The 21,372-nt window shown below is 49.5% G+C and overlaps 1 protein-coding gene across 1 annotated transcript in view; it reads right to left on the bottom strand.

Annotated features, from left to right (window-relative positions):
* Window positions 1–20,452, bottom strand: part of LOC117888491 (adhesion G protein-coupled receptor E3-like) — a 30,422-nt gene extending 9,970 nt beyond the window's left edge. Inside the window, exons 1-12 of the mRNA XM_034791942.1 lie at window positions 20,151–20,452; window positions 14,550–14,600; window positions 13,174–13,317; window positions 10,564–10,707; window positions 5,043–5,198; window positions 4,537–4,613; window positions 4,053–4,151; window positions 3,352–3,529; window positions 2,705–2,824; window positions 1,873–2,066; window positions 1,166–1,327; window positions 457–651 (exon numbers count right to left, since the gene is read on the bottom strand). Of these exons, the coding sequence (XP_034647833.1) occupies window positions 457–651; window positions 1,166–1,327; window positions 1,873–2,066; window positions 2,705–2,824; window positions 3,352–3,529; window positions 4,053–4,151; window positions 4,537–4,613; window positions 5,043–5,198; window positions 10,564–10,707; window positions 13,174–13,317; window positions 14,550–14,600; window positions 20,151–20,178 (1,548 nt within the window). The 5' untranslated portion in view covers window positions 20,179–20,452. The remainder of the gene's footprint in view (window positions 1–456; window positions 652–1,165; window positions 1,328–1,872; window positions 2,067–2,704; window positions 2,825–3,351; window positions 3,530–4,052; window positions 4,152–4,536; window positions 4,614–5,042; window positions 5,199–10,563; window positions 10,708–13,173; window positions 13,318–14,549; window positions 14,601–20,150) is intronic.
* Window positions 20,453–21,372: the final 920 nt, after the last annotated feature.

Raw genomic sequence — 21,372 nt, 5'->3', positions numbered from 1 at the left:
GTCCCCCCATCCTCCCCTGGTAGGTCTCTGTGTGGGCTCCCCTTGCTTCCTCTTCCCCTCATGTCAAGGGCCCCCTATGTGCCCCATTCCCCCTCATTATTTCACTACAGGAGCACTTAGGGGCCCCAAACAAGTTCAAGGACCCGTCGTGCTCAGCGCTGTACAAACACCCAGTAAGAGTGTGTCTACACTGCAGCTGGGAGCATGCGCCCCCAGGCAGCAGCCCAGGCTGGCCACCCAAGTGCAATCACGTCCGACCCTCTGGATAGTTACTCAGGCAGTTGGCCGCACTGCTATTTTGAGTGCGTTAGCTCACGTGGAGCTAGCGTGTGTCTGTCTGTCCACTCTGGGAGCCACCCCCCGCCCCAGCTGCAGTGGAGACCCATCTTTGAAGAACTTACGATCTAAATAGACAGGATAGATAAGGGGGGGGGTGGATTTGGCTGATTTCTCTACCTTATTGGTGACGCTGTCCACCGCGGTGAGGAAGAGCAGGTCGGCCAGGAAGAGGCAGAGGCAGAGCTGCAGGTGGAGGGAGGTGCTGACGTTGCGGATGGAGCGGCACAGGAGGAAGGTGAGGATGGCGAGGAAGAGGCACAGCAGGGAGAGGGTCAGTCCCACGTAGGTGATGATGGTCAGTGGGTAACTCTCCTGCAAAAGGAAAAATTAAAGGCAAAATAAACTTTTCAAATCACGCTAGAGAAACAGGGGCTTTGAAATAACCGGATAATTTCCCAGGGCAATCAGATCTCTAGCTCCGTTGTTGGAGAACATGGAGAACCCATCTCCTCCCTGCCCCTTTCACTAGGTAACTCAGAGGAGCGACACATTTGTTGAGTTTGCAGCCCTGAGATGATCTCTGGATCTCATAATGACTGTAAACTAATTGGAACGAATACCCGGCTGACTCATGCCCCGTGCCACCTGTCTGACGTCTAACATGCTGACCAAGTGCACCTGATCATGACTTTCCTACTGGCTGGCTCCCGCCATTCTAACTATATTTACAGCCAAAGGCATTACTCCTTTTGTGTAAGTGGTGGACGCCTGCGTTTTGGGTGTCGAAGGGCTCGGGTTTGTTCTTGCAAACAGCCGCAGCGTCTGTGCGAATGCAACTTCAGTTTCTTACATGTGGACCATGAGCTTAAGCGGACGGCTGAAATACCTTGATAGCATGTGACGCCATCAGGATGGCAAAGCTGGACAGGTGAGTACAGGTGCAGGTGGTGTGAGTGCTGTTCGCACAGAGAAGTTTGCAGCCCTCAGTAGACCAGGTGCCAGTGAGCTTCCAGAAAACACAGATAATCTTGTCTTCCATTTCCTTTCTCTGGAAACAGACATTGCAGCACCAGGTTTACAAGTTCATCTGGGAATTTCAATGATTTTTGAAGGCTTTAAGGTGGGTATTGGGGGTCCCTTAGCATTCAGCCATTATCAATTTTAAGTTGAATTGCCTCCTCATTTAAACTTGATGTGGTGGAGAAGGAAGAGCCAGTGGAAAGATTCAAATTACAGGGCATCTGTGGTACTGATGGGCAAGGAAGATCATTTTAGCAGGACTGAAGGGAGGCATTATGGGTACTGGGGGGCCCAGAGCGGAGGCTGCAGTAGAAAGGTGGAAGGTGACCAGAACCATGGCGAGGGCAGAGAGGAAAAGCCAGATTTTTGGGGAAGATGCAGCATCAAGATTTGAACTCATCTTGGGAGTAGGGGAGGCGCCAGAAGGAGTTGAAGATGACCCTCGTTAGTGAGGCAAACTGGAAGAGGACGGCAATGTTGACAACAGAAGCACAGAGAGAGGACAGCTGGGAAAAGCTCCTGGCCAAGAGGGGTCCCTCTTCCATTTCAAGCAGGGACATGATTGCCAATCACCTGTTTATGCTCCAGGGTGAAGTAGAAAGGTTTGGGGAGGGGTCCAGGTTTCCCAATGGTCCCACTCACTACCTTGGAATTCAGCGTAATGCTAACCAAGTTGTCCTCCCCTGTCAGGTTTTGCTGGTCGATAAAGTTATTGTTCAGGATGGACTCGAGAGTGGCATACGAGATGAAGGCAACGACTCCGGAGCCTGCAGGAGCAAAGATGCAAGAGGTGACACCAGAACAGCCTGTGTCCTGTGTCACACCGCAAGGAGCTGGAAGAGCTCTTGGCTGGGGGGCGCAGCCGAACCAGCGATGAAAAGGACACAGGTACGGAGAAATGGAACAGCTTCCCCACGTTCGTGCAGAGTGTCAGTGGCAAAATTGGGACTAGACCCCAGGACTCCTTACTCCCTGCACTGGCCAACAAATAACACTTCCTCCTAGGGGCCCATCTGCCGCTAGTACTGGATAATCCACCCCCGTCCTGCTCTGTCTGAAGCCTCCAGCCCTGTTGTGCCCTCTGCACAAGGGAAGCCCCAATACCTCTAGGCTTGGCAGTTCATAGCCCCGGCACTTCCGGGTTTCCTGCGTCAGTTATGAAAGTAAAAATGTTGCTCGAGTCCTGGCACCTAATTACTTGAGTCCCGACCCCACTTTCATTACAGATTAAGCACTGCACAGAGGGTCGGTGTAAAGCAATCCAAGACCCCCTGGGGAGTCTGTCAGGGCTGCTCTAAGGTCCCTCTGCAGCCCTGGAAGATCTGGCCTCAGAGCTGGAGCTGTGGAATGGGTTGGAGTTGTTGGATTCCTTCCGTTGCCTGTCCAGACAACTCCCGGATGGTACCTGCTTTGCTGGCGCCAACCACTGTTGTGCAGTCAATGCTCATCAACTCGTTTTCAGCGTTCAGTTCGATCATCTTCCCTTCCCGACTGCAGTTATCCATAACCCGCAGGGCTGCGATGGCTGGGGGCGGAAGGACAAGTTCTTCACTGCGCGGCTTTGAAAACTACCCTCCATTTAGCACAGAGCCTGATTCTCCTCCCTCTCCCGTGGCGGCAGGGAGCAAGGCTGCGGTAAAACCAGCAGAGCCGAGAGAAGAATTAGGAGCCCGGATTGTCTTTATGTCCTTTGTGACTTGCACCTAACACAATGGGGCCCTGCTCCATCATGACTGCGGTTCATAGGCACTACCACAATCCTGCTACTAGCCGAGATCAGAGCCCCGTTGTGCTGGGCACCGTAGGCAAATGCTGCAAGAGACCGCTCCTGCCCCAAACAGCAGGAAGGATTCGTATCCCCATTTTACAGACAGGGAAACATAAGCAGGAAGCGATTTGCCACGGTCTCTCAAAGAACATGTGGCAGAGGCAGGAATGGTACCCGGCTCTCTTATGCTTTAGCCCAGCACCCTAGCCCCGAGGCCACCCTTCATAGCAGAGAGCACCGAGGGTGGCGCTCAGAGCTGTGTGAACGCTTTTCCTTTTTCTTACTCATCGTGTCTCCCGTGATAGTCTGCGTCTCGTTCCCGGGGCTTTTCAGAGCAGCTACCAAAGCGGCTGATTCTACGCTCTGCAGAAACATTTTGGCTACCAATGCAACGTCCTTCTTGCTCCCATTAATCTGCTGGGCAGTGGCATTGAAAAGCAAATCGATAGAGGTAGAGACTTCCTGGGGTTTAAACAGAAAACACCCTGGGTAAAACAGGGGCTGTCAAACAGTGGCCCACTGGTTAACGGAGAGATGGTCCCATGGATCCACCATTTATCCTCCCCATTCACCATCATGGAGCATCCCAGGGCAGCTACAACTGCTTACATGGATGGGTGATGTTAGGCAGGCTTTTAGGGTCCCCTCCCGCTCCACATGCTTCTTATAGTCTGGCCCTCTGCTCCACATGGCTCCCATGCCACCCAGGTATTAGCTCCCATCAAGATACTGCCTTGTGATCTTTCTCCAAGACATTCATCACCCACTCTTGGCTGGCAGCTGAAATTCCATTCGCTGTTGGCTCCAGTCTACTCTTCTAGAGTAGAGGCAACTAAACCTTGTTTTCAGCTGCTTTTAAAGACTCCCCCCCAGGTTCATCTTTGGAAGGAAGTATCTGGAGACCGGTGGCAGCAGCTGGGGATGAAGAGGAGGGACTTTGCCTTGGAGGGCAGGGACTGGCAAATACAGGTACACAGCCTCTGACCTTCAGCGGTACTGACTGGTTTCCATTGCCACATGCAGATTCCAGGCTATTTGAGGTCTGATTCAAGAAGGTGCACAATGTGTTGCTTTGCTGGTTTCCCTGTAAGGGAATCATGGAAAAAGGAGTTAATGCTGTAACATATCTATCTACCCACTCATGGGGGGAAGATGGGTGTCCATGTCCATCCACCTGTTCTGTCCCTCTTAGCCCACGTATCTTTCTATCCATCCTCTCTATCTACCTCTGGCTATTTCTCCATCCACCCATCTTCTCCACCTCTACCCTTCTCTAGGTACCAGCTCTAGTCCATTCAGCCTCCCTCTACATCTCTGTTCATCCATACTACCCAACCCAGAAGCAGCACGCACACTGTCTGAGTGAACTACACAAACTCTACATACACAACCCTCACATCCATTCTCTCCCTTTTCCCCTCTTGCCCTGCACACAAAGATGACCCAATTCAGAATCATTCGACACATACGTGCTGGGTGCTGTTGCCGCACAGGCTTTTGAAATCATCTCCGTGCATAATCCTGGGCTGGCAGCTGAGAAGATTTTCTAGGGAAGGAAGAAGGGAGCCAACATTGGGGCCTCTCTTATAAGGATCAAAACTCTTTATGATGGGATCAAAGCATCATTACGCTTCCGGGCACAGAAATGAAACCCAGTCGACAGAAGAGCTGATGCTAAAGCTAAAGGGATTGGTTTATGGGGCCCAAGAAGGTGGCACCACTCCAGATGCAACTTTCCCCATAACAACAATATGAAGAAATTCCAGGGGCGCAGTTGGCTCCCGTATGCTACTGCCTACAAACATACACAAACATGCAAGGCCTAGCTACACACACACTGGTTTGTGGGCAGCTTCTGAACCACAGACGGCAACGAGCGCCACTAGAAGACTCACAGACCGCTGTTAGCCTTTGGGGCCACCAGGACCTGATTATATTCCCTGGGTTTCCCAGGGCGGCTTGTAGTGACTGGTACCTGTGCAGTTCAAGGTGTGGGAGTCACCAGGTTTCCAAGAGGTCCCACTGGCGGAAGAATAACCTGGAGAACATTGGCAGGTGAAACTCCCTCGGGTGTTGTTGCATTTGTTGTGAGGGCCACAGACTGGTGGGTCCTGAGAACATTCATCAACATCTAAACAGAAGAAAATGGAAACAATTATTCATTAACGTCTATACCAGAAAACACAGAACCTATCATTGTGCAGTCACCGTGGGGAAGCATGGATATGCCAGGTTATGTTTGCTGTGCTACGGTAATTACAATTACACTCTTTGATAGTCCCTTGACTCTGCCCTGGAGAGATCTTAGAGCAGAGGTGGGCAAACTACGGCCCGCAGGCCATATCCAGCAGGCGGGACCCTCCTGCCCGGCCCTTGAGCTCCTGGCCTGGGAGACTAGCCCCCGGCCCCCTCCTGCTGTTCCCCCTCCCGCAGGCACAATGCTCTGGGAGGCGGGGCTGCGAGGTCCTGGGGCAGTGCAGAGCCTCGGCCTTACCCGGTGCTCCAGGCAGCGCGGTAAGGGGGCAGGGAGCAGGCGGGGTTGGCTAGAGGGATGAGGAGTAGAGGGCAGAGGAGTTCGGGGTGGTGGTTGGGGGGCGGGGGTGTGGATAGGGATCGGGGCAGTCAGGAAGGAAGGGGGATTGAATGGGGCAGCAGGGGGCAGTCAGGGGCAGGGGTTCTGGGGATGGTCAGGGGACAGGGAGAAGGGCTGGTTGGATGGGGCAGGGGTCCTGGGGTGCGAGTGTCAGGAATGAGAGGAGAGGTTTGATGGCACGATGGGGGGCGGTCAGGGGCGGGGGTTCTGGGGGCAGTCAGGGGACAGGGAGCAGGGGGGGTGGATGGGGCAGGGGTCCCGGAGGTCTGTCAGGGGACAGGGAGTGGTGGATGGGACAGGAATCCTGGGGGGGGGGCAATCAGGGGTGAGAAGCAGGGGGTCGGATAGGGGGCGGGGGCCAGGCCATGCCTGGCTGTTTGGGGAGGTACAGCCTCCACTAACCAGCCCTCCACACAATTTTGGACACCTGTTGTGGCCCTCAAGCCAAAAAGTTTGCCTGCCCCTGCCTTAGAGTAAAGGACAATAAAGGCCTTGTAATCTTTATAAACTATATGCTCTAATTCAACTAGGTTTTTGAGGTTAAGGTAGGAATGGCTGGGTGGAATTCTCTAGCCTGTGATATACAGGAGGTCAGATTATATATGATCACAATAGCCTCATATATCTGAATATGCAGAACAACTGTGTTAACAACCCCAGGAGTTCTTGTGAGTCCTTCGGATGGAATCCACTGCCCATACAACAGCAATAGAAATATTGCTCATCACACCAGAAAGTCCATTTCCGTTTTCACGCTGGTCTTTTGAAGGTGCTGTGCAAAGGAGCAAACATCTTCAAAAGATGAGCATGGCAACTTAAATTCATAACTCTGCTAGTCACTAAATATCATGGTCTCAGGCCAGCTCTACCATACAGACCTATATTGGTAAAATACATTCCTCAGGGATGTTCTGCCAAGGCTTCCATGATTGGAAGACTACTCTATACCTTATGTGACGGGGCAAGGCCAGATGGCTACAGGAAAGTAGTGAGAAACAAGTACGTTAGCCCCAGGCTAACAAATCCGTTACCGTAGTAACCAAATGGCAGTTGCTCCAGATCAATTAAGAAACCTGGGGCTAATTAAGATCTTTCCAGAAGGCTGTGGAGATTGCTAGGTTGATTGGGACACCTGAAGCCAATCAGGGGCTGCCTGAAACTAGTTAAAAACCTCCCAGTTAGTCAAGTGGGCATGCATGTCAGGAGCTGTGGGAGGAAGTTGCGCTGTTGGAGAGACTGAGTTGTACATACCATATCAGGCACAAGGAAGGAGGCCCTGAGGTAAGGGGTGAAGTGGAACTTGAGGAATTGGGGGGCTGCTGTGGGGAAGTAGCCCAGGGAATTGTATGCGTCCTGTTTCTAAAAAGGTCAGCTACCACAGATGATACTATTAGGGTCCCTGGGCTGGAGCCCGCAGTAGAGGGCGGGCCCGAGCTCTCCCCTTTGCCCGCCCCCGATTAATCACTGAAACTGGAGGACAACAGAGACTGTGCAAGGGAGGATAGTTTCTCCTCACCTCCCTCGCTGGCTCCTGACTAAAATGGCTCAGTAGACTGTGAGCCTTGCCTCTAGAGAGAGAAGGGCTACGTGGAGGGTCACAGTGAGCCTCTGAGGCTAGCAAAATCCACCAGGGAAATGCGGGACCCACTGAGACAAGGACAGAGCTTTGTCACAACTGGTATCAGGGGTGGGATCATTGTTCACAGCGTGGTGGAAGAAGGAGGTTAAAAAAAAAGTGCCCTGGGGTTTTGGATTTTTGTTTTGATTTGTTTGGTTGTGTTTGGTTGCTTTGTACCACAATGGAGGAGGTGGTAAGAGCTCTGGTATAAGCCACGGCAGCCCAGCAGGAGGCCACCCGGGTTCAGGCAATGGCGCAACAGGAGTCTATGCGGCTACAGCAGGAAACCAATTAATTATTGATGGGCCAGGCGACCCAAGATCGTGCCCTCTTGCGAGAGGTTGTGGACCCGCTGAAGTTCTTCACCACCCAGGCCCGGGGGTCCAATGGGACGCGAACCCTGAAGGCCACTGGTTGTCTGCCAAAGATGATGTCAGAAGATGACGTAGAAGCACATCTCCTCTCAGTCAAGAGGACTGCTCCATGTGAGGCGTGGCCCCAGGAGCAGTGGGCCACCATTCTTGCTCCTTTTTTGTGTGGAGAGGCCCAGAAGGCCTACTTTGACCTGCCTGCCACGGATGCCACTGACTATACCCAGCTGAAGACAGAGATCCTAGCACGATCAGGGGTGACAGCAGCAGTACGGGCCCAGAGGTTCAATGAGTGGAAATACCAGGGGAACAAACCCACAAGGTCCTAGCTATTTGACCTCAGACACCTCACACAGAAGTGGTTACAGCCCGAGGTGTGCAGCCCAGCGGAGATTTTGGAGACCATTACATTCAAGGACTGCCACCAGATCTTCGCAAATGGGTAGGCCAGAATGATCTGTCCACCTATGAAGAGATAATCACGCTGGTAGAAAGAGACATAACAGCCTGGGAATTGACCCCACTACCCAAGGAAGGCCCCTTTCAAAGCAAGCACTCGACCCCAATCCTGGAAGGTTGGGCAGCCCAACACATGGGGAGTCCTAGGTGGAAGAAGGGGGGGGGACTGAAAACCAGTGGGGACCCCAGAAGGAAGGGATTGGCCTGAGTGGGGGGAACTCTGGGACTAAACCCGCTAACCTCCATGATAGGGAATGAGTAGAGGCAATTATAGATGTTATGCATGTGGGAAGTGGGGACACATAACAGCACAGAGTCCTAACACCGAGGATCCTATGCAATGTAACTTGGGGGATTGGGAGGTCCCGTGCTCCCTTATCCACTTTGCAGGTGTCGCATTAGCCCTTCATAACTACACAGGGCCAGTGAAGATAAATGGAGCAGAGACTACAGCGCTTGTGGACTCGGGGAGTGCTATCACCCTTATATTGGGTAAGCTGGTAAAATGTAGCCAAACGCATAGCAGTGACATGCATGCATGGGGCCACGAGCCATTACCCCACCATCCCGGTGGAGATAGAGGTTCAGGGGAACCCCGTTGAGGTGACAGTGGGTGTAGTTCCTAAACTCCCATATCCTGTAGTTATTGGGAGGGACTATCCGGGGTTTGATAATTTACTCCCCCCAGTAAGGCTGGAGGGAGGTGGGGACCCTGAGGGCAGCGACTCGTCACCGGAAGAATGTCAACCCCTGATTTTCACTGAGATTTCTCAGGATCTGTTCTCAGCCCCCCAAAAGACCAAAAAGAGAGGAAGGCTGCAAAAGCTTTGGGAACCTGGATCCTGACCCAGGGTCAGAAGACTGCCCTAGTAGGCAGATGGACACGAGCAGCCATCATAGAAACTACCGGAGGCCGGCCCCAGCTGTGACAGTGGTGAGCCGTTGGAAGAAGCAGAAGCCGGCCCCTGGGAGCTCAGGCAAGTTAATCCCAGGAGAGAGACTTTTGGGTGGGACCAGGCAGAGGACCCTAGATATGATAATGCCAGGAAAGAGGTGGCCGAGATAGATGGGATACCCATGGATGGGAAGGTCCGGGGTCCAGGACCTTACTTTATAATGAAGAAAGATCTCCCATACCGCATGGGTGCAAATGCAGGAGCAAGAGATACATCAGCTTCTGGTTCCACAAAAACATCAAAAAGCCATATTGCACCTCGCCCACAGTCACCTATTTGGAGGACACTTAGGAGTAGAGAAAACCCAGGCACGGATCCTGCGGAGGTTCTTCTGGCCAGGAGTACACTAAGATGTCCAGCGATACTGCACCTCTTGTCGGGAGTGTCAGCCCTTGCCCACACTTGCGGGCCCCTTTGATACCTCTTCCAATAATAGAGGTACCATTTGAACGCATAGCCATGGATCTGGTTGGGCCCCTAGAGAAGACAGCTCAGGGCCACCAACATGTATCGACCTTTGCCCGGGTTGGGCTACCCAAGGAGATACTGACTGATCAAGGGACATCTCTTGTGTCCAAGTTGATGAAAGATCTCTGTTCATTGCTCCACAGACAAGCCCTACGGACCTCTGTATACCACCGGCATGTCAGGAGCTGTGGGAGGAAGTTGCGCTGTTGGAGAGACTGAGCAGTACACACCATATCAGGCACAAGGAAGGAGGCCCTGAGGTAAGGGGTGAAGTGGAGCTTGAGGAAGTGGGGGAGCTGCTGTGGGGAAGTAGCTCAGGGAATTGTACGCGTCCTGTTTCTAAAAAGGTCAGCTACCATAGCTGATACTATTAGGGTCCCCGAGCTGGAGCCCGCAGTAGGGTGCGGACCCGGGCCCGGGCTCCCCGCTATGCCCCACCCCGCCCCGATTAATCACTGAAACTGAGAGACAACAGAGACTGTGCAAGGGAGGATAGTTTCTCCTCACCTCCCTCGCTGGCTTATGACTAAAATGGATCAGTAGACTGTGACCCCTGCCTCTAGAGAGAGAAGGGCTACGTGGAGGGTCACAGTGAGCCTCTGAGGTTAGCAAAATCCACCAGGAAAACGTGGGATGCACGGAGACAAGGACAGAGCTTGGTCGCAGTTATCAATCCTGCAATGAGTTGAGCTTCATACATTGTCAGTTAGCAATCCCAGCTTCCCCCTGCATCCTGTTGCCTGGACAGATCTGTCTCCTTGCCCTACTTCCACACACTGGTGTCCAGTCCCAATTCAATCGTACCTCTCACACCTGCTTGGCTACTCTCTCTTGTTAGCATGCTAGCTCGATGAAAGCGTAGCCATTCCCTTAATCACTGCAGCATGCTCACCAGTCAGTGGAGTGCACTGATACATAACTTTTCTGGCAAGTGCAATAGCTGGTCCCAATGGCATTAGAGCAACCACCATTACTCTCACCCCATTACAGAGCTTCCGCTCGTTTAGCAGTGCTCTGGAGCTGATACTCACCGACACATTTCACTGTTGGATCAGTGAAGTTTTGCTCCCCAGAACTGGATGCAAACCCATGTTTGCAGGTGCAGTGGTAGCCCGAAAGAACGTTTTCACAGGTTGCAAAAACAGGACAAGTAGACGAATTCTGACACCTGTCAACTGTGAAAGGAAGAAGGAACCATGTCATTTAAAGAGAGCAATGGATAACCCTTTGCAACTTGTGTTTGGCTTCATTCATTCATTAACCTTGTTAATCATGCAGCAAGGGAGAAAGAGTGGACCTAACAGAACAGGTGGTTGAGATGGGAGGACAAAGGCAGCTGGCCTCTCTTCTCAAGACATCAGGCAAAAGATCAAGAAAAGGCCTCCATCCCTCTCCCCTGAAGCTACTCCATGTTCACCACTTTTATATGGCTATGATCTATTTTGTACAAAGTATGCCTTGTGTGGTATCATTTGGAAATTCATAATCTGCTGAATATTATTATCCTGTTGAAATGTATGTATTAATAGTACATGTGAAATTATGAGATTTTCCTGTCTGATTGTTACTGAAATGTGTTGTAATTCTCAGTAGTACCCATAAACCACTTCCTCAGAGACAAAGACACAATGGCATGCCAGCAACATGCTAAAGAGAAATCCCTTGGATAATCAGAGATTCACCAACTGTGGAGTCGTAAGCAGGAAATGTACACATCAGCTGAAAGACAGTCTGGCGCTCACATACTGCCTACCCACATGACCCAACAAGGGTTTTTCCAATACACAAGGATTGGGGGGTAAGAAGCGGGACAAAAATGTCTGTATCCCCGCTCCTGTCTACCTTATATCTCTCTGCTTATAACATCAATGAATCCTTGAAAAACACTGAACTAAGGGGAGTGGTTCCAGAATGGAAGTAAATCCAGCCTGTGAACTGAGAACTGCCTGCAGCATCTGGTGTGGTGAGAAGGATGTTGGCTTCAAATCTTATTTACCTTGGTAACGTCTAGGAATTAGCTTGAGGTTTTATATTTGTATTTCATTTGTAACCATCTCTGACTTTTGTGCCTTACCACTTAAAATCTCTCTCTCTCTCTCTTTAATAAATATGATTTATTGTTTTATCTACACCAGTCTGTTTGGGAAACCTCTATTTGAGACAACAAAGGCTGGTGCATAAATATTACCCTTTATTGGAATGTTGGACTATCAATGAGTAGTCCAGGGGTCTACTGAGCAGTTTAAGACACACATTTCTTGGGAGCCAAGGCTGGGAATGGGGATATATGGCTGTTTCCCTGTATCTGTCCATGGATGGCTGAGACAGCATTCATGGAAACATCTGAGAGTGATTTTAAAGGTTACTGGCTGTACATGAGCAGGCCAGGAGTGGCTGGTCTGACAGTAAAGCAGCGTAAAAAGAACCTCAGTTTAGGAGGTTAAGGGGACACAGCAGTTCAGGTTGCACCCTGGGGAATTTCACAGTAGGAATATGAAGGATGGGATTTGGGGGTAGGGAGGTTCTGATCCTGTGGACAGGTTACAGAGACTTTTAGTCCAGAAAGAGACTAATCCCCCGAGAGGGTCACCATTTTGTCTTAAAATCCATGTCCACCACCAGCAGCAGCAAGAAATAATTTTGAAGGGTTCTGGTTACGTTGCTGTCAGTAAAGATCTTGACTCCAGAGCTCAATGCATGGCCATCGTTGCAAGCATAAAAGTAACTCCAAAGGTCATGGTGTGAGTGGCCTGGCAAGGGCAAGATTTCCTGCTGGGACATTCGTCCACGCCTAGGGAGTCATGCAGAACTGACAGAACCAAGCCTGGCCAGGCGCTGGGTGGGGAGTTAGAAGAGCTGGAATCTTGGCTCCTATTCCAGGCTCTGGAGGGGAGTGTCCACTAGTGGGCACAGACTCATCTGTGTGCTCAGACCCAAGCTTGGCTCCTTCATCTTCATCCTCGTCCCCAATTTGTCCCTGTCTCAGTGCTGTCTCTTCCCATCTCTGGCTCTTGTCCTTGTCCTAATCAGAATGCCTCAGGTGTCTCATCCCAGTCCTGGTGTCCTTTCGCAGCCAGTTCCCCTGCACCCAATCCTCCCCTCGCAGTCCCGGTCTCCTTTCCCAGCCACTCCCAGTCCCCCTGCATCTCGGCTCCTCATTCCATTTGTCTCTCTCCTCCCCTCTTAGTTTTCAGCTGTGCCCACTGCCAGCCCCCCAACATTCCCCAGTCCCACAGAGTCCCAGTCCTAGTGTCCCACCCCAGATACTTAGTCCAATCTCATTGTTGTTCTCCCAGACCAGCTCCTTCACCCAATCTCTTTATCTGGTCAGTCCCAGTTTCCCGCTGCATCCTGTTGCCTGGACAGATCGGTCTCCCCGCCCTACTTCCACACACTGGTTGCCAGTCCCAGTTCCATCCCACCACTCGCACCTGCTTGGCTACCCTCTATTGTTAGCATGCGAGCTCGATGGAAGTGTAGACGTACCCTTAATCACTGCAGCATGCTCACCAGTCAGTAGAGTGCACTGCTCCATAACTCTTCTGGCAAATGCAAGAGCTGGTCCCAATGGCATTAGAGCAACCTTTACACACATTACAGAGTTCCCTCTCACTTAGTTGGGCTCCGGAGCCGATACTCACCAACGCACTTCACTGTTGGATCAGTGAAGTGTTCCTCCAAAGAACTAGATATAAACCCAGGTTTGCAGGTGCAGTGGTAGCCCGTGGTGATGTTTTCACAGGTTGCAAAAGAGGGACAAGTAGTCGAATACTGACACATGTCAGCTGTGAAAGGAAGAAGGAACCATTCATTTAAAGAGAGCAACAGATAACCTTTTGCACCTTTTGTTTGACTTCCTCAGTGTGGTTCATGTTCATTCATTAATCTAGTTAATCATGCAGCAAGGGAGAAAGAGTGGACCTAGCAGAGTAGGTGGCTGAGTTGGGAAGAGCAAGGCAGTTGGCTACTCTTCTCAACACATCAGGCAAAGGATCAAGGCATCCATCCCTCTCCCCTGAAGCTAGGAAAAACAGGAGGACATGGGAAGGGTAGCTGTGACACCCTCTACCCCACGTTCACCACTTTTATATGGTTATGATCTATTTTGTACAAAGTATGCCTTGTGTGGTATCATTTGGAAACTCATAATCTGCTGAATATTATTATCCTGTTGAAATATGTATAACAAACACTGCATGTGAAATTATGAGATTTTGCTGTTTGATTATTACTAAAATACGTTGTAATTCCTGGGTAGTACTCATAAGCAAGTTCCTCAGAGACAAGGAGAGACTCGCATGCCAGAAACATGCTAAAGAGAAATCTCCTGGTTAATCGGAGATTCACCGGGAGAACTGGGGCGTTCTCAACAGGAAATTTACAAATCATCTGAAAGACAGTTTGGTGCTCAAATACTGCCTCCCCACAGGACCCAGCAAGTGTATTTCCAGCACACAAGGATTGGGGTGTAAAGAGGGGGACAAAAATGCGTGTAACCACCTCTCCTGTCTACCTTATCTCTCTCTGCTTATAACATCAATGAATCCTTGAAAAACACTGAACTAAGGGGAGTGGTCCTAGAATGAAAGGAAATCCAGCCTGTGAACTGAGAACTGCCTGGTGTGGTGAGAAGGATGTTGGCTTCAAATCTTATTTAGCTTGGTAATGTTTTGGAATTAGCTTGAGGTTTTATCTTTTTATTTCTTTTGTAACCAGTTCTGACTTTGGTGCCTTACCACTTAAAATCATTCTCTCTCTCTCTCTCATTAATACTATTTTATGGTTTTATTTAAACCATTTTGTTTCATTGAAGTGTTTGGGAAACCTCTACTGGAGATAACAAAGGCTGGGGCATAAACATTACCCGTTGTTGGAAGGTCGGACTATCTATGAGCTTATACTGTCCAAGAGGCTACTGAGGAGTATAAGACGCACATTTCTGGGAAGGCAAGGCTGGACGGATACACCCCGGTTCGGATCTGGAGGATTTTGTCCCTGTTTCTTGGCATCAACTTACCATCGCTGGTGAAACATTGAGTCCCCTTGAAGCAGACGAGCCAGCAAAAGCCTGAAAGAGGAGAAACAACCAAGGATGCTCTTACTGCACTGGGTTTTAGTGCTGTTACCCTGTAGGAGGCTGTGTGGCCTAGTGAATAGAGCAGTAGGCTAGGAGATCAGGGTGTTAGTCCTGGCTCAGTCACTGACCTGCCAGTTGACCTTGGACAAGTCCTTACCCCTCTCAGTTTCCCCTTGGTCCATCTTTTCTATTTATACTGTAAGTTCAAGTCGAGCATTGTGTCCCCACAGTGCCTAGCACAGAAATGGCTTGGTACCGGTGGAAACCCCCAAGCACGTCTGGAATATAGTCTATAGATAATAAAAGCAATTTTGGGGGATTTTCAGTGGGCCAAACCGTCCTCATGGGGAGGATGGGGACCTGTAAAACAGTAGGGTTGGAAGGATTCAATTTTTATTGGTAGATGTTGGTAAACGTCAATTTCGCCATACACACAGAAACCCATGAAAAAATATTTCCATCAATAACTATTGAAATTGACCGATAGGAAAAATACAAAAAATGCTGCTTGAGAACTTATTACGGTTTGATTTCAGGATCTTTACTTTATATATTGTGACTCGATATTGACAATTTCTGTTTTAACAATTACGGAGCTTTAACTTTTTGAATCTCAAGGTCTACTGTCATTAAACAAATATTGGCTGACTTCCCCCATGGCCTGACCCCTCCACAGTTTCCCACAACCAAGAAAATTTTAATTGAAATAAAAAAATAAAATCAAGTTGTGCTTAGCCTGCAAACCAGTGTGGCTCTATTGACATTAGCAGAGCTACAACGACTGATGAGCTGGCCTCAGTCATTAAACCCAAAGGGAGTTTTGTCTGCGTAAACACTGTGTGAGGACACTCAAGGTTTGTCTCATTCTGTAAGAGAGTGACTCACTTCTCCTATCACCCAATGTCCCCACTGCACATTTATCAGATCAGCTCAGAACACAGTTTGAAAGCCACTTCCTTGTAACCTGCTGCCGCAGTCCTGCTGTGAATCAACTGAACCTCTGCTACCTTCATTGACCGCTGAGCCTCAGAAACGTGCTTTGGATGCCACCATCAGAAACCGAACTCCTCAGCAAAAACCCCTCTGGAGCTGGGAACGCAGGAGGAAATCTCAGAAGTTTATTTCTGTTCCCTGCACTGCAGCAGCCCCGGAGAATGGCTACTTGATACTTCCTCTCCACACTCAGCTGGAACTAAGAACTGCCGAGGCACATGGTGATGATTTAAAAACAAAGGGACCAAACCTTTTGGGATCAAAAATATTTTCAGCTTATTTTACCCCCACCGGATTCAGCAGTTTACAATAGAACAACAGGAATGCCAGGCACAGGAGAAGCAGAGGTGCTCACAACCCTTGCCAGTGGGCTTTTCCCAACTCTCACCGCTTTGGGTTTGCCATCCAGCACTTTGCAGCCCATTCCATGAGGTACTTTCCCTTGTGGAGCCGAGATGGCTGGGCGTTAGAGGAAGGAGGATCTGGAACAGTTTCCCAATAGGACTAGTGGTGGGAAATAACCCGACTAGTCTGAAGATGGAATTCGCCCCATTCATATAATTCTGTTAATCAGGCCTGCACAACTCATAAAAAGGCGAGGGCCATATTACTCCAAAGAAAATAGCTGAGGGCCGAAAAACCCCCAGCCCCGCTGAAACACACACCCCCAGCGCTGCCCACCCCCTCCGAAACACCCCACCCATCCCCCAGCACCCGTGTAAGCAAGCAGAACGCACCCCGGCAGTGCCTCCTGCTGGTCTTCTTGGGAATTAGTTCATACAGCCGTTGGAGCGCCTTCTGCAGGCCGGTGTCCCATTGCCACTGGCCCCGTGTCCCTCCCAGACCCCGGTGCCCTTTGATCTGGAGTGCTGGCCCACCTGTCCCCCCGTTCGCCTCTTCAGCTGCCCATGTTACAGCAGAAAAACCTCCCTATCCCAATTGCCCCCCACCACTGCCCCCCCCCCCCCCCCCCCCCCCCCCCCCCCCCCCCCCCCCCCCCCCCCCCCCCCCCCCCGCTCGCCTCCTCCTCCCCCTCCCCCCACCGCCAGCACACTTGCCTGGCCTTTTGTCTTCTGCCGCTGCCCCCGCCTCCTGCCACTGGCTCACCCTCACTCACCAGAGTCCAGCCTGACACTGGCCCCTTCACCACCCCGCCCACCCGCCGGCCGGCCAGCCAGCCGTTGGCTTGCCTACTCCCCCCCCCCCCCCCCCCCCACGGGCCGCACAGTGAGCCCACCTCCTCACCCCCCCGCGGGCCATATGTTGTGCAGGCCTGTGTTCTATGATGGGACTGTGTACAACAGCAGGTGCCTGGATTCAGTGACCCAGATGGTCCCATGTCCTAAGGAAGTTTTACTAACTAAATCCTCCAATTGTTATATGGCTTCTTTGAGTTGCATCGTGAGTTACACAGCGGTTCTCAAACTTGCCAGACCACTGCAGCTCTTTCAGGCGTCTGATTTGTCTTGCATACCCCCAAGTTCACCTCGCTTAAAAACGACTTGCTTACAAAATCAGACATAAAAATACATAAGTGTCGTAGCAGTGCACGCTGTTACTGACAAATTGCTGACTTTCTCATTGTTACCATATCATTATGAAATAAATCAATTGGAATATATATACTGTACTTACATTAGGGAATAGTACCTAGAGCAGTATCAACAAGTCATTGTCTGGATGAAATTTTAGTTTGTACTGACTTCGCTAATGTTTTTTATCTCGCCTGTTGTAAAACTAGGCAAATATCTAAATGAGTTGAAATACCCCCTGGAAAACCTGTGCGTACCCCCAGGGACAAGACTCTCCAAGCACGCAGACAACTCAGCCTGCTTGTGGCCCTCTTATTCTGTCCTCTCGCCCCTCCGCTTCTCTTTACCCTCCTTCTCTCTAGCTAAGGCCCTGATCCTGCGATGATCACCATATGAGGAGATCCCTACACCCGTTAAAGTCAAACGGACTCCATAGGGGGCTCCTTGCAGAATCGGGGCCAAAAAGAGCATAATCCCTTCGGGGCGGGAATTGTCTTTTGCTATTTGGCTTTACAGCACCTAGTACAATGGGGCTCTGATCTGCCAGGTGCAGCTGTAAGAACATCAGTAACGTATTGATTCACAAGCCATAACGAAGAATTCATAATCGACACGGAACAATAAATAGCAAAGGATTCAGTATGATAGGCAGCACATGGACTTGCTTATTAGACAATAATGACAAATAATAAATCTACACCAGGCCATAGATTTAGAGGCCAGAAGAGATCACTGATCATCTAGTCCAGGGGTCAGCAACCTTTCAAAGTGGTGTGCCGAGTCTTCATTTATTCACTCTAATTTAAGGTTTTGCGTGCCGGTTATACATTTTAACGTTTTTAGAAGGTCTCTTTCTCTAAGTCTATAATATTGAACTAAACTATTGTTGTCTGTAAAGTAAATAAGGTTTTTAAAATGTTTAAGAAGCTTCATTTAAAATTAAATTAAAATGCAGAGCTCCCTGGACCAGTGGCCAGGACCCCGGCAGTGTGAATGCCGCTGAAAATCAGCTCGCGTGCCACATTCGACACGCGTGCCATAGATTGCCTACCTATCTAGTCTTACGTCCTGCATAACACGGGCCAGAGAGCTTCCCTGAATTAATTCCTGCTTCAACTCCAACAGCTGTGGCCGAGCTAGAACCCCGTTTAGAAAAACATCCGGCAAGGAAGAATCCACCACAACCCTTGGAAAGTTGTTACAATGGTTAAAGACCCTGACTGTTAAAAAAAAATGGACATTGTCCAGTCTGAAGTTGTTTAGCTTCAACTTCCAGCCATTGGGTCTTCTTAAGCCTTTGTCAGTTAGATTGAAGAGCCCTCTATTATCAACTTGCTGTTCCCCAGGAAGATGTTTCTAGACTGTGATCAGGTCACCCCTTAACCTGCTCTTTGATAAGCTACTGGGGTCTCTCACTGTACGGGACATTTTCCAGTCCTCTAACCATTCTCATAGCTCTTCTCTGAACCGTTTCCTTTTATCGACATCCTCCTTGAACTGTGGGCACCAGGACTGGACACAGGATTCCAGCTGCTGTTGCACCAGGACCAAATACAGAGGTAAAATAACCTCTCTGCTCCTACTCCATATCCCCCTGTTTATACATCAAAGGATCACGTCAGCCCCAGTTGACTATAGGACTGCCCTGGGAGCTTGTGTTCAGCTCATTATCCACCATGACTTCAAGTCTTCTTCAGAGTCACTGCTTCCCAGGAGAGAGTCCCCCACTTGTAAATACATCCTAGACCTAACATTTGGCCATACTGAGGCACAGAGTGTTTGATTGCATCTAGCTCACCTAAGGATCCAGCTCGCTCTGTATCAGTAATCTGTCCTCTTCATTATTTACTGCTCCCCCACGCTGTGCGTCTTCTACAAACTGCTGAACATGAGCTCCCAGTGTGACACTGTGGCCGAAAGAGCTAATGCAATCCAGGGATGCATGAACAGGGGAATCTCGAGTAGGAGCAGAGAGGTTATTTTACCTGGGTACCTGGCATTGGTGAACCGCTGCTGGAATTCTTTCTCCAGTCCGAAGCCCACAGTTCGAGAAGGGTGGTAATAAATGGGAGAGGGGTCAAAAAGAGCCAGGAGAATTAGAGGATTGGGGCACATGTGTAGGTGAAATATTCAAAGAGCTCGATCTATTTAGCTTAAGGAAGAGAAGGTTAAGGGGTGACCTGATTACCGTTTATAAACATCTGCACAAATATTTAATATTGGGCTTTTTAATCTAGCAGAGAAAGGTGTAACACAATCCAATGGCATGAAGATGAAACTAGACAAATTCAGACTGGAAAGAAGGCGTACATTTTTGACAGTGAGGGTAATTAACCATTAGAACAGTGGTTCCCAAACTTGTTCTGCCGCTTGTGCAAGATAAGCCCTTGGCCCACGCCGCTTCCAGCATCCCCCATTGGCCTGGAGCAGTGAACCGCAGCCACTGAGAGCCGCGATCGGTTGAACCTGCGGATGCGGCAGGTAAACAAACCAACCCGGCCCACCAAGGGCTTTCCCTGCACAAGCGGCGGAACAAGTTTGGGAGCCACTACATTAGAACAATTTACCAAGGTTCATGGTCGATTTCCCATCCCTGACAATTTTAAAATCAAGATTGGATGTGTTTCTAAAAGATCGGCCCTAGGAATTATTTTGGGGGTAGTTCTCTGGTCTATGTAGACAGGAGGTCAGACTAGATGCTCACACTAGTCCTGTCTGGCCTTAGAATCTGTGGTTTTTTAACTTTATCAGTGATGATTTTATGTTTTCTTCCAGGTCATTGATCAAATGAGTGTTCATTTCAAGAGTCACAGATCTGGGCTGAATGCTCATCAGTGACGGGCCCTACAGAGAACCCAACACAATTATTATGGCAGCAGCCGGTCATGAACCCTTGTGCTAGGAGCTGTACAAACAGAGAACAAAGAGAGGTTTCCTTCCCCAGAGAGCTTAAGCTAAGGTTCTTTTTTGCCAAGCCCCCGTTGGAAGAAAATAACCCAATTCCTTTCAAACTTACCCAGAAGGTGGGAGATGAGCAGCTTCATGGTGGCCACTGCCTTCTGCAACAAGACAAGAATACCGCATCTACTTGGTCCTCTGGTGATTTTTCTCAGGGGAAGTTTGCTGAGTGACACAGTTTTTACTGGGGCTTTTTATCACAGTTCCTTATCTCAACTGTGTCTCTCTTGGGACAGATACACCCCCCGCCCACGATGGCCTCTAAGCATCTAGCTAACATTTGTTATGAGGGTAAACCTACCTCCAGTGGTGCTGGATCTAGGGGTGCTGCCATGCCCCTCAGTTTGAAGTAGTAATAACAAACACCAGATACATGTTTCAGAATGACTCATCCACTCCATTGGCCAAACCGGACAGCTTCTATGCAAAAGAATCAATGGACACAAATCAGACGTCAAGAATTATAACATTCAAAAACCAGTTGGAGAACACTTCGATCTCCTTGGTCACTCAATTACAGACCTAAAAGTCACAATTATTCAACAAAAAAACTTCAAAAACAGACTCCAACAAGAAACTGCAGAACTAGGATTAATTTGCAAACTGGACACCATTAGATTGGGCTTGAATAAAGACTGGGAGTGGATGAGTCATTACACAAACTAAAAACTATTTCCCCGTGTTAATTTTCCCCCTACTGTTACTCACACCTTCTTGTCAACTATTTGAAATGGGCCACCCTGATTATCACTACAAAAGGTTACATTCTCTTGCTGATAATAGCCCACCTTAATCAATTAGTCTCATTAGAGTTGGTATGGCAACACCCATTTTTTCATGTTCTCTCTCTTTCTATATATATATATCTTCCTACTGTATTTTCCACTACATGCATCTGATGAAGTGGGCTGTAGCCCATGAAAACTTATGCTCAGATAAATTTGTTAGTCTCTAAGGTACCACAAGTACTCCTCGTTCTTTTTACCAAATACATGGTTTCCATCAGCAGCACCCCACCTCCCACTATAAAAATTGTTCCAGCCCCCCCGCCTACCTCCCAGCAATCTACAGGAAGGAAAGTAAAAGGGGAAACTGTGCTCCTTGCCTTTCGGGAACTGAAACTGGCTAATAATAATAGTGGGATTTGAAGGCTTTAAATAACCTCATGAATGGCTCCTGGGAACCACCTGTGACATTCTATAGCTTGGGGGAACATCCTGTAACCCCCATAGTCCTCATTTTGATATAATCATGATCTTACATATAAAGGAGGCCTGCAC

Source organism: Trachemys scripta, chromosome 16 (genome assembly GCF_013100865.1).
Source record: "Trachemys scripta elegans isolate TJP31775 chromosome 16, CAS_Tse_1.0, whole genome shotgun sequence".
NCBI lineage: Eukaryota > Metazoa > Chordata > Testudines > Emydidae > Trachemys > Trachemys scripta.
The sequence above is the reverse complement of the archived record's forward strand: the minus strand, read 5'-3'. Positions and strand labels throughout refer to the sequence as shown.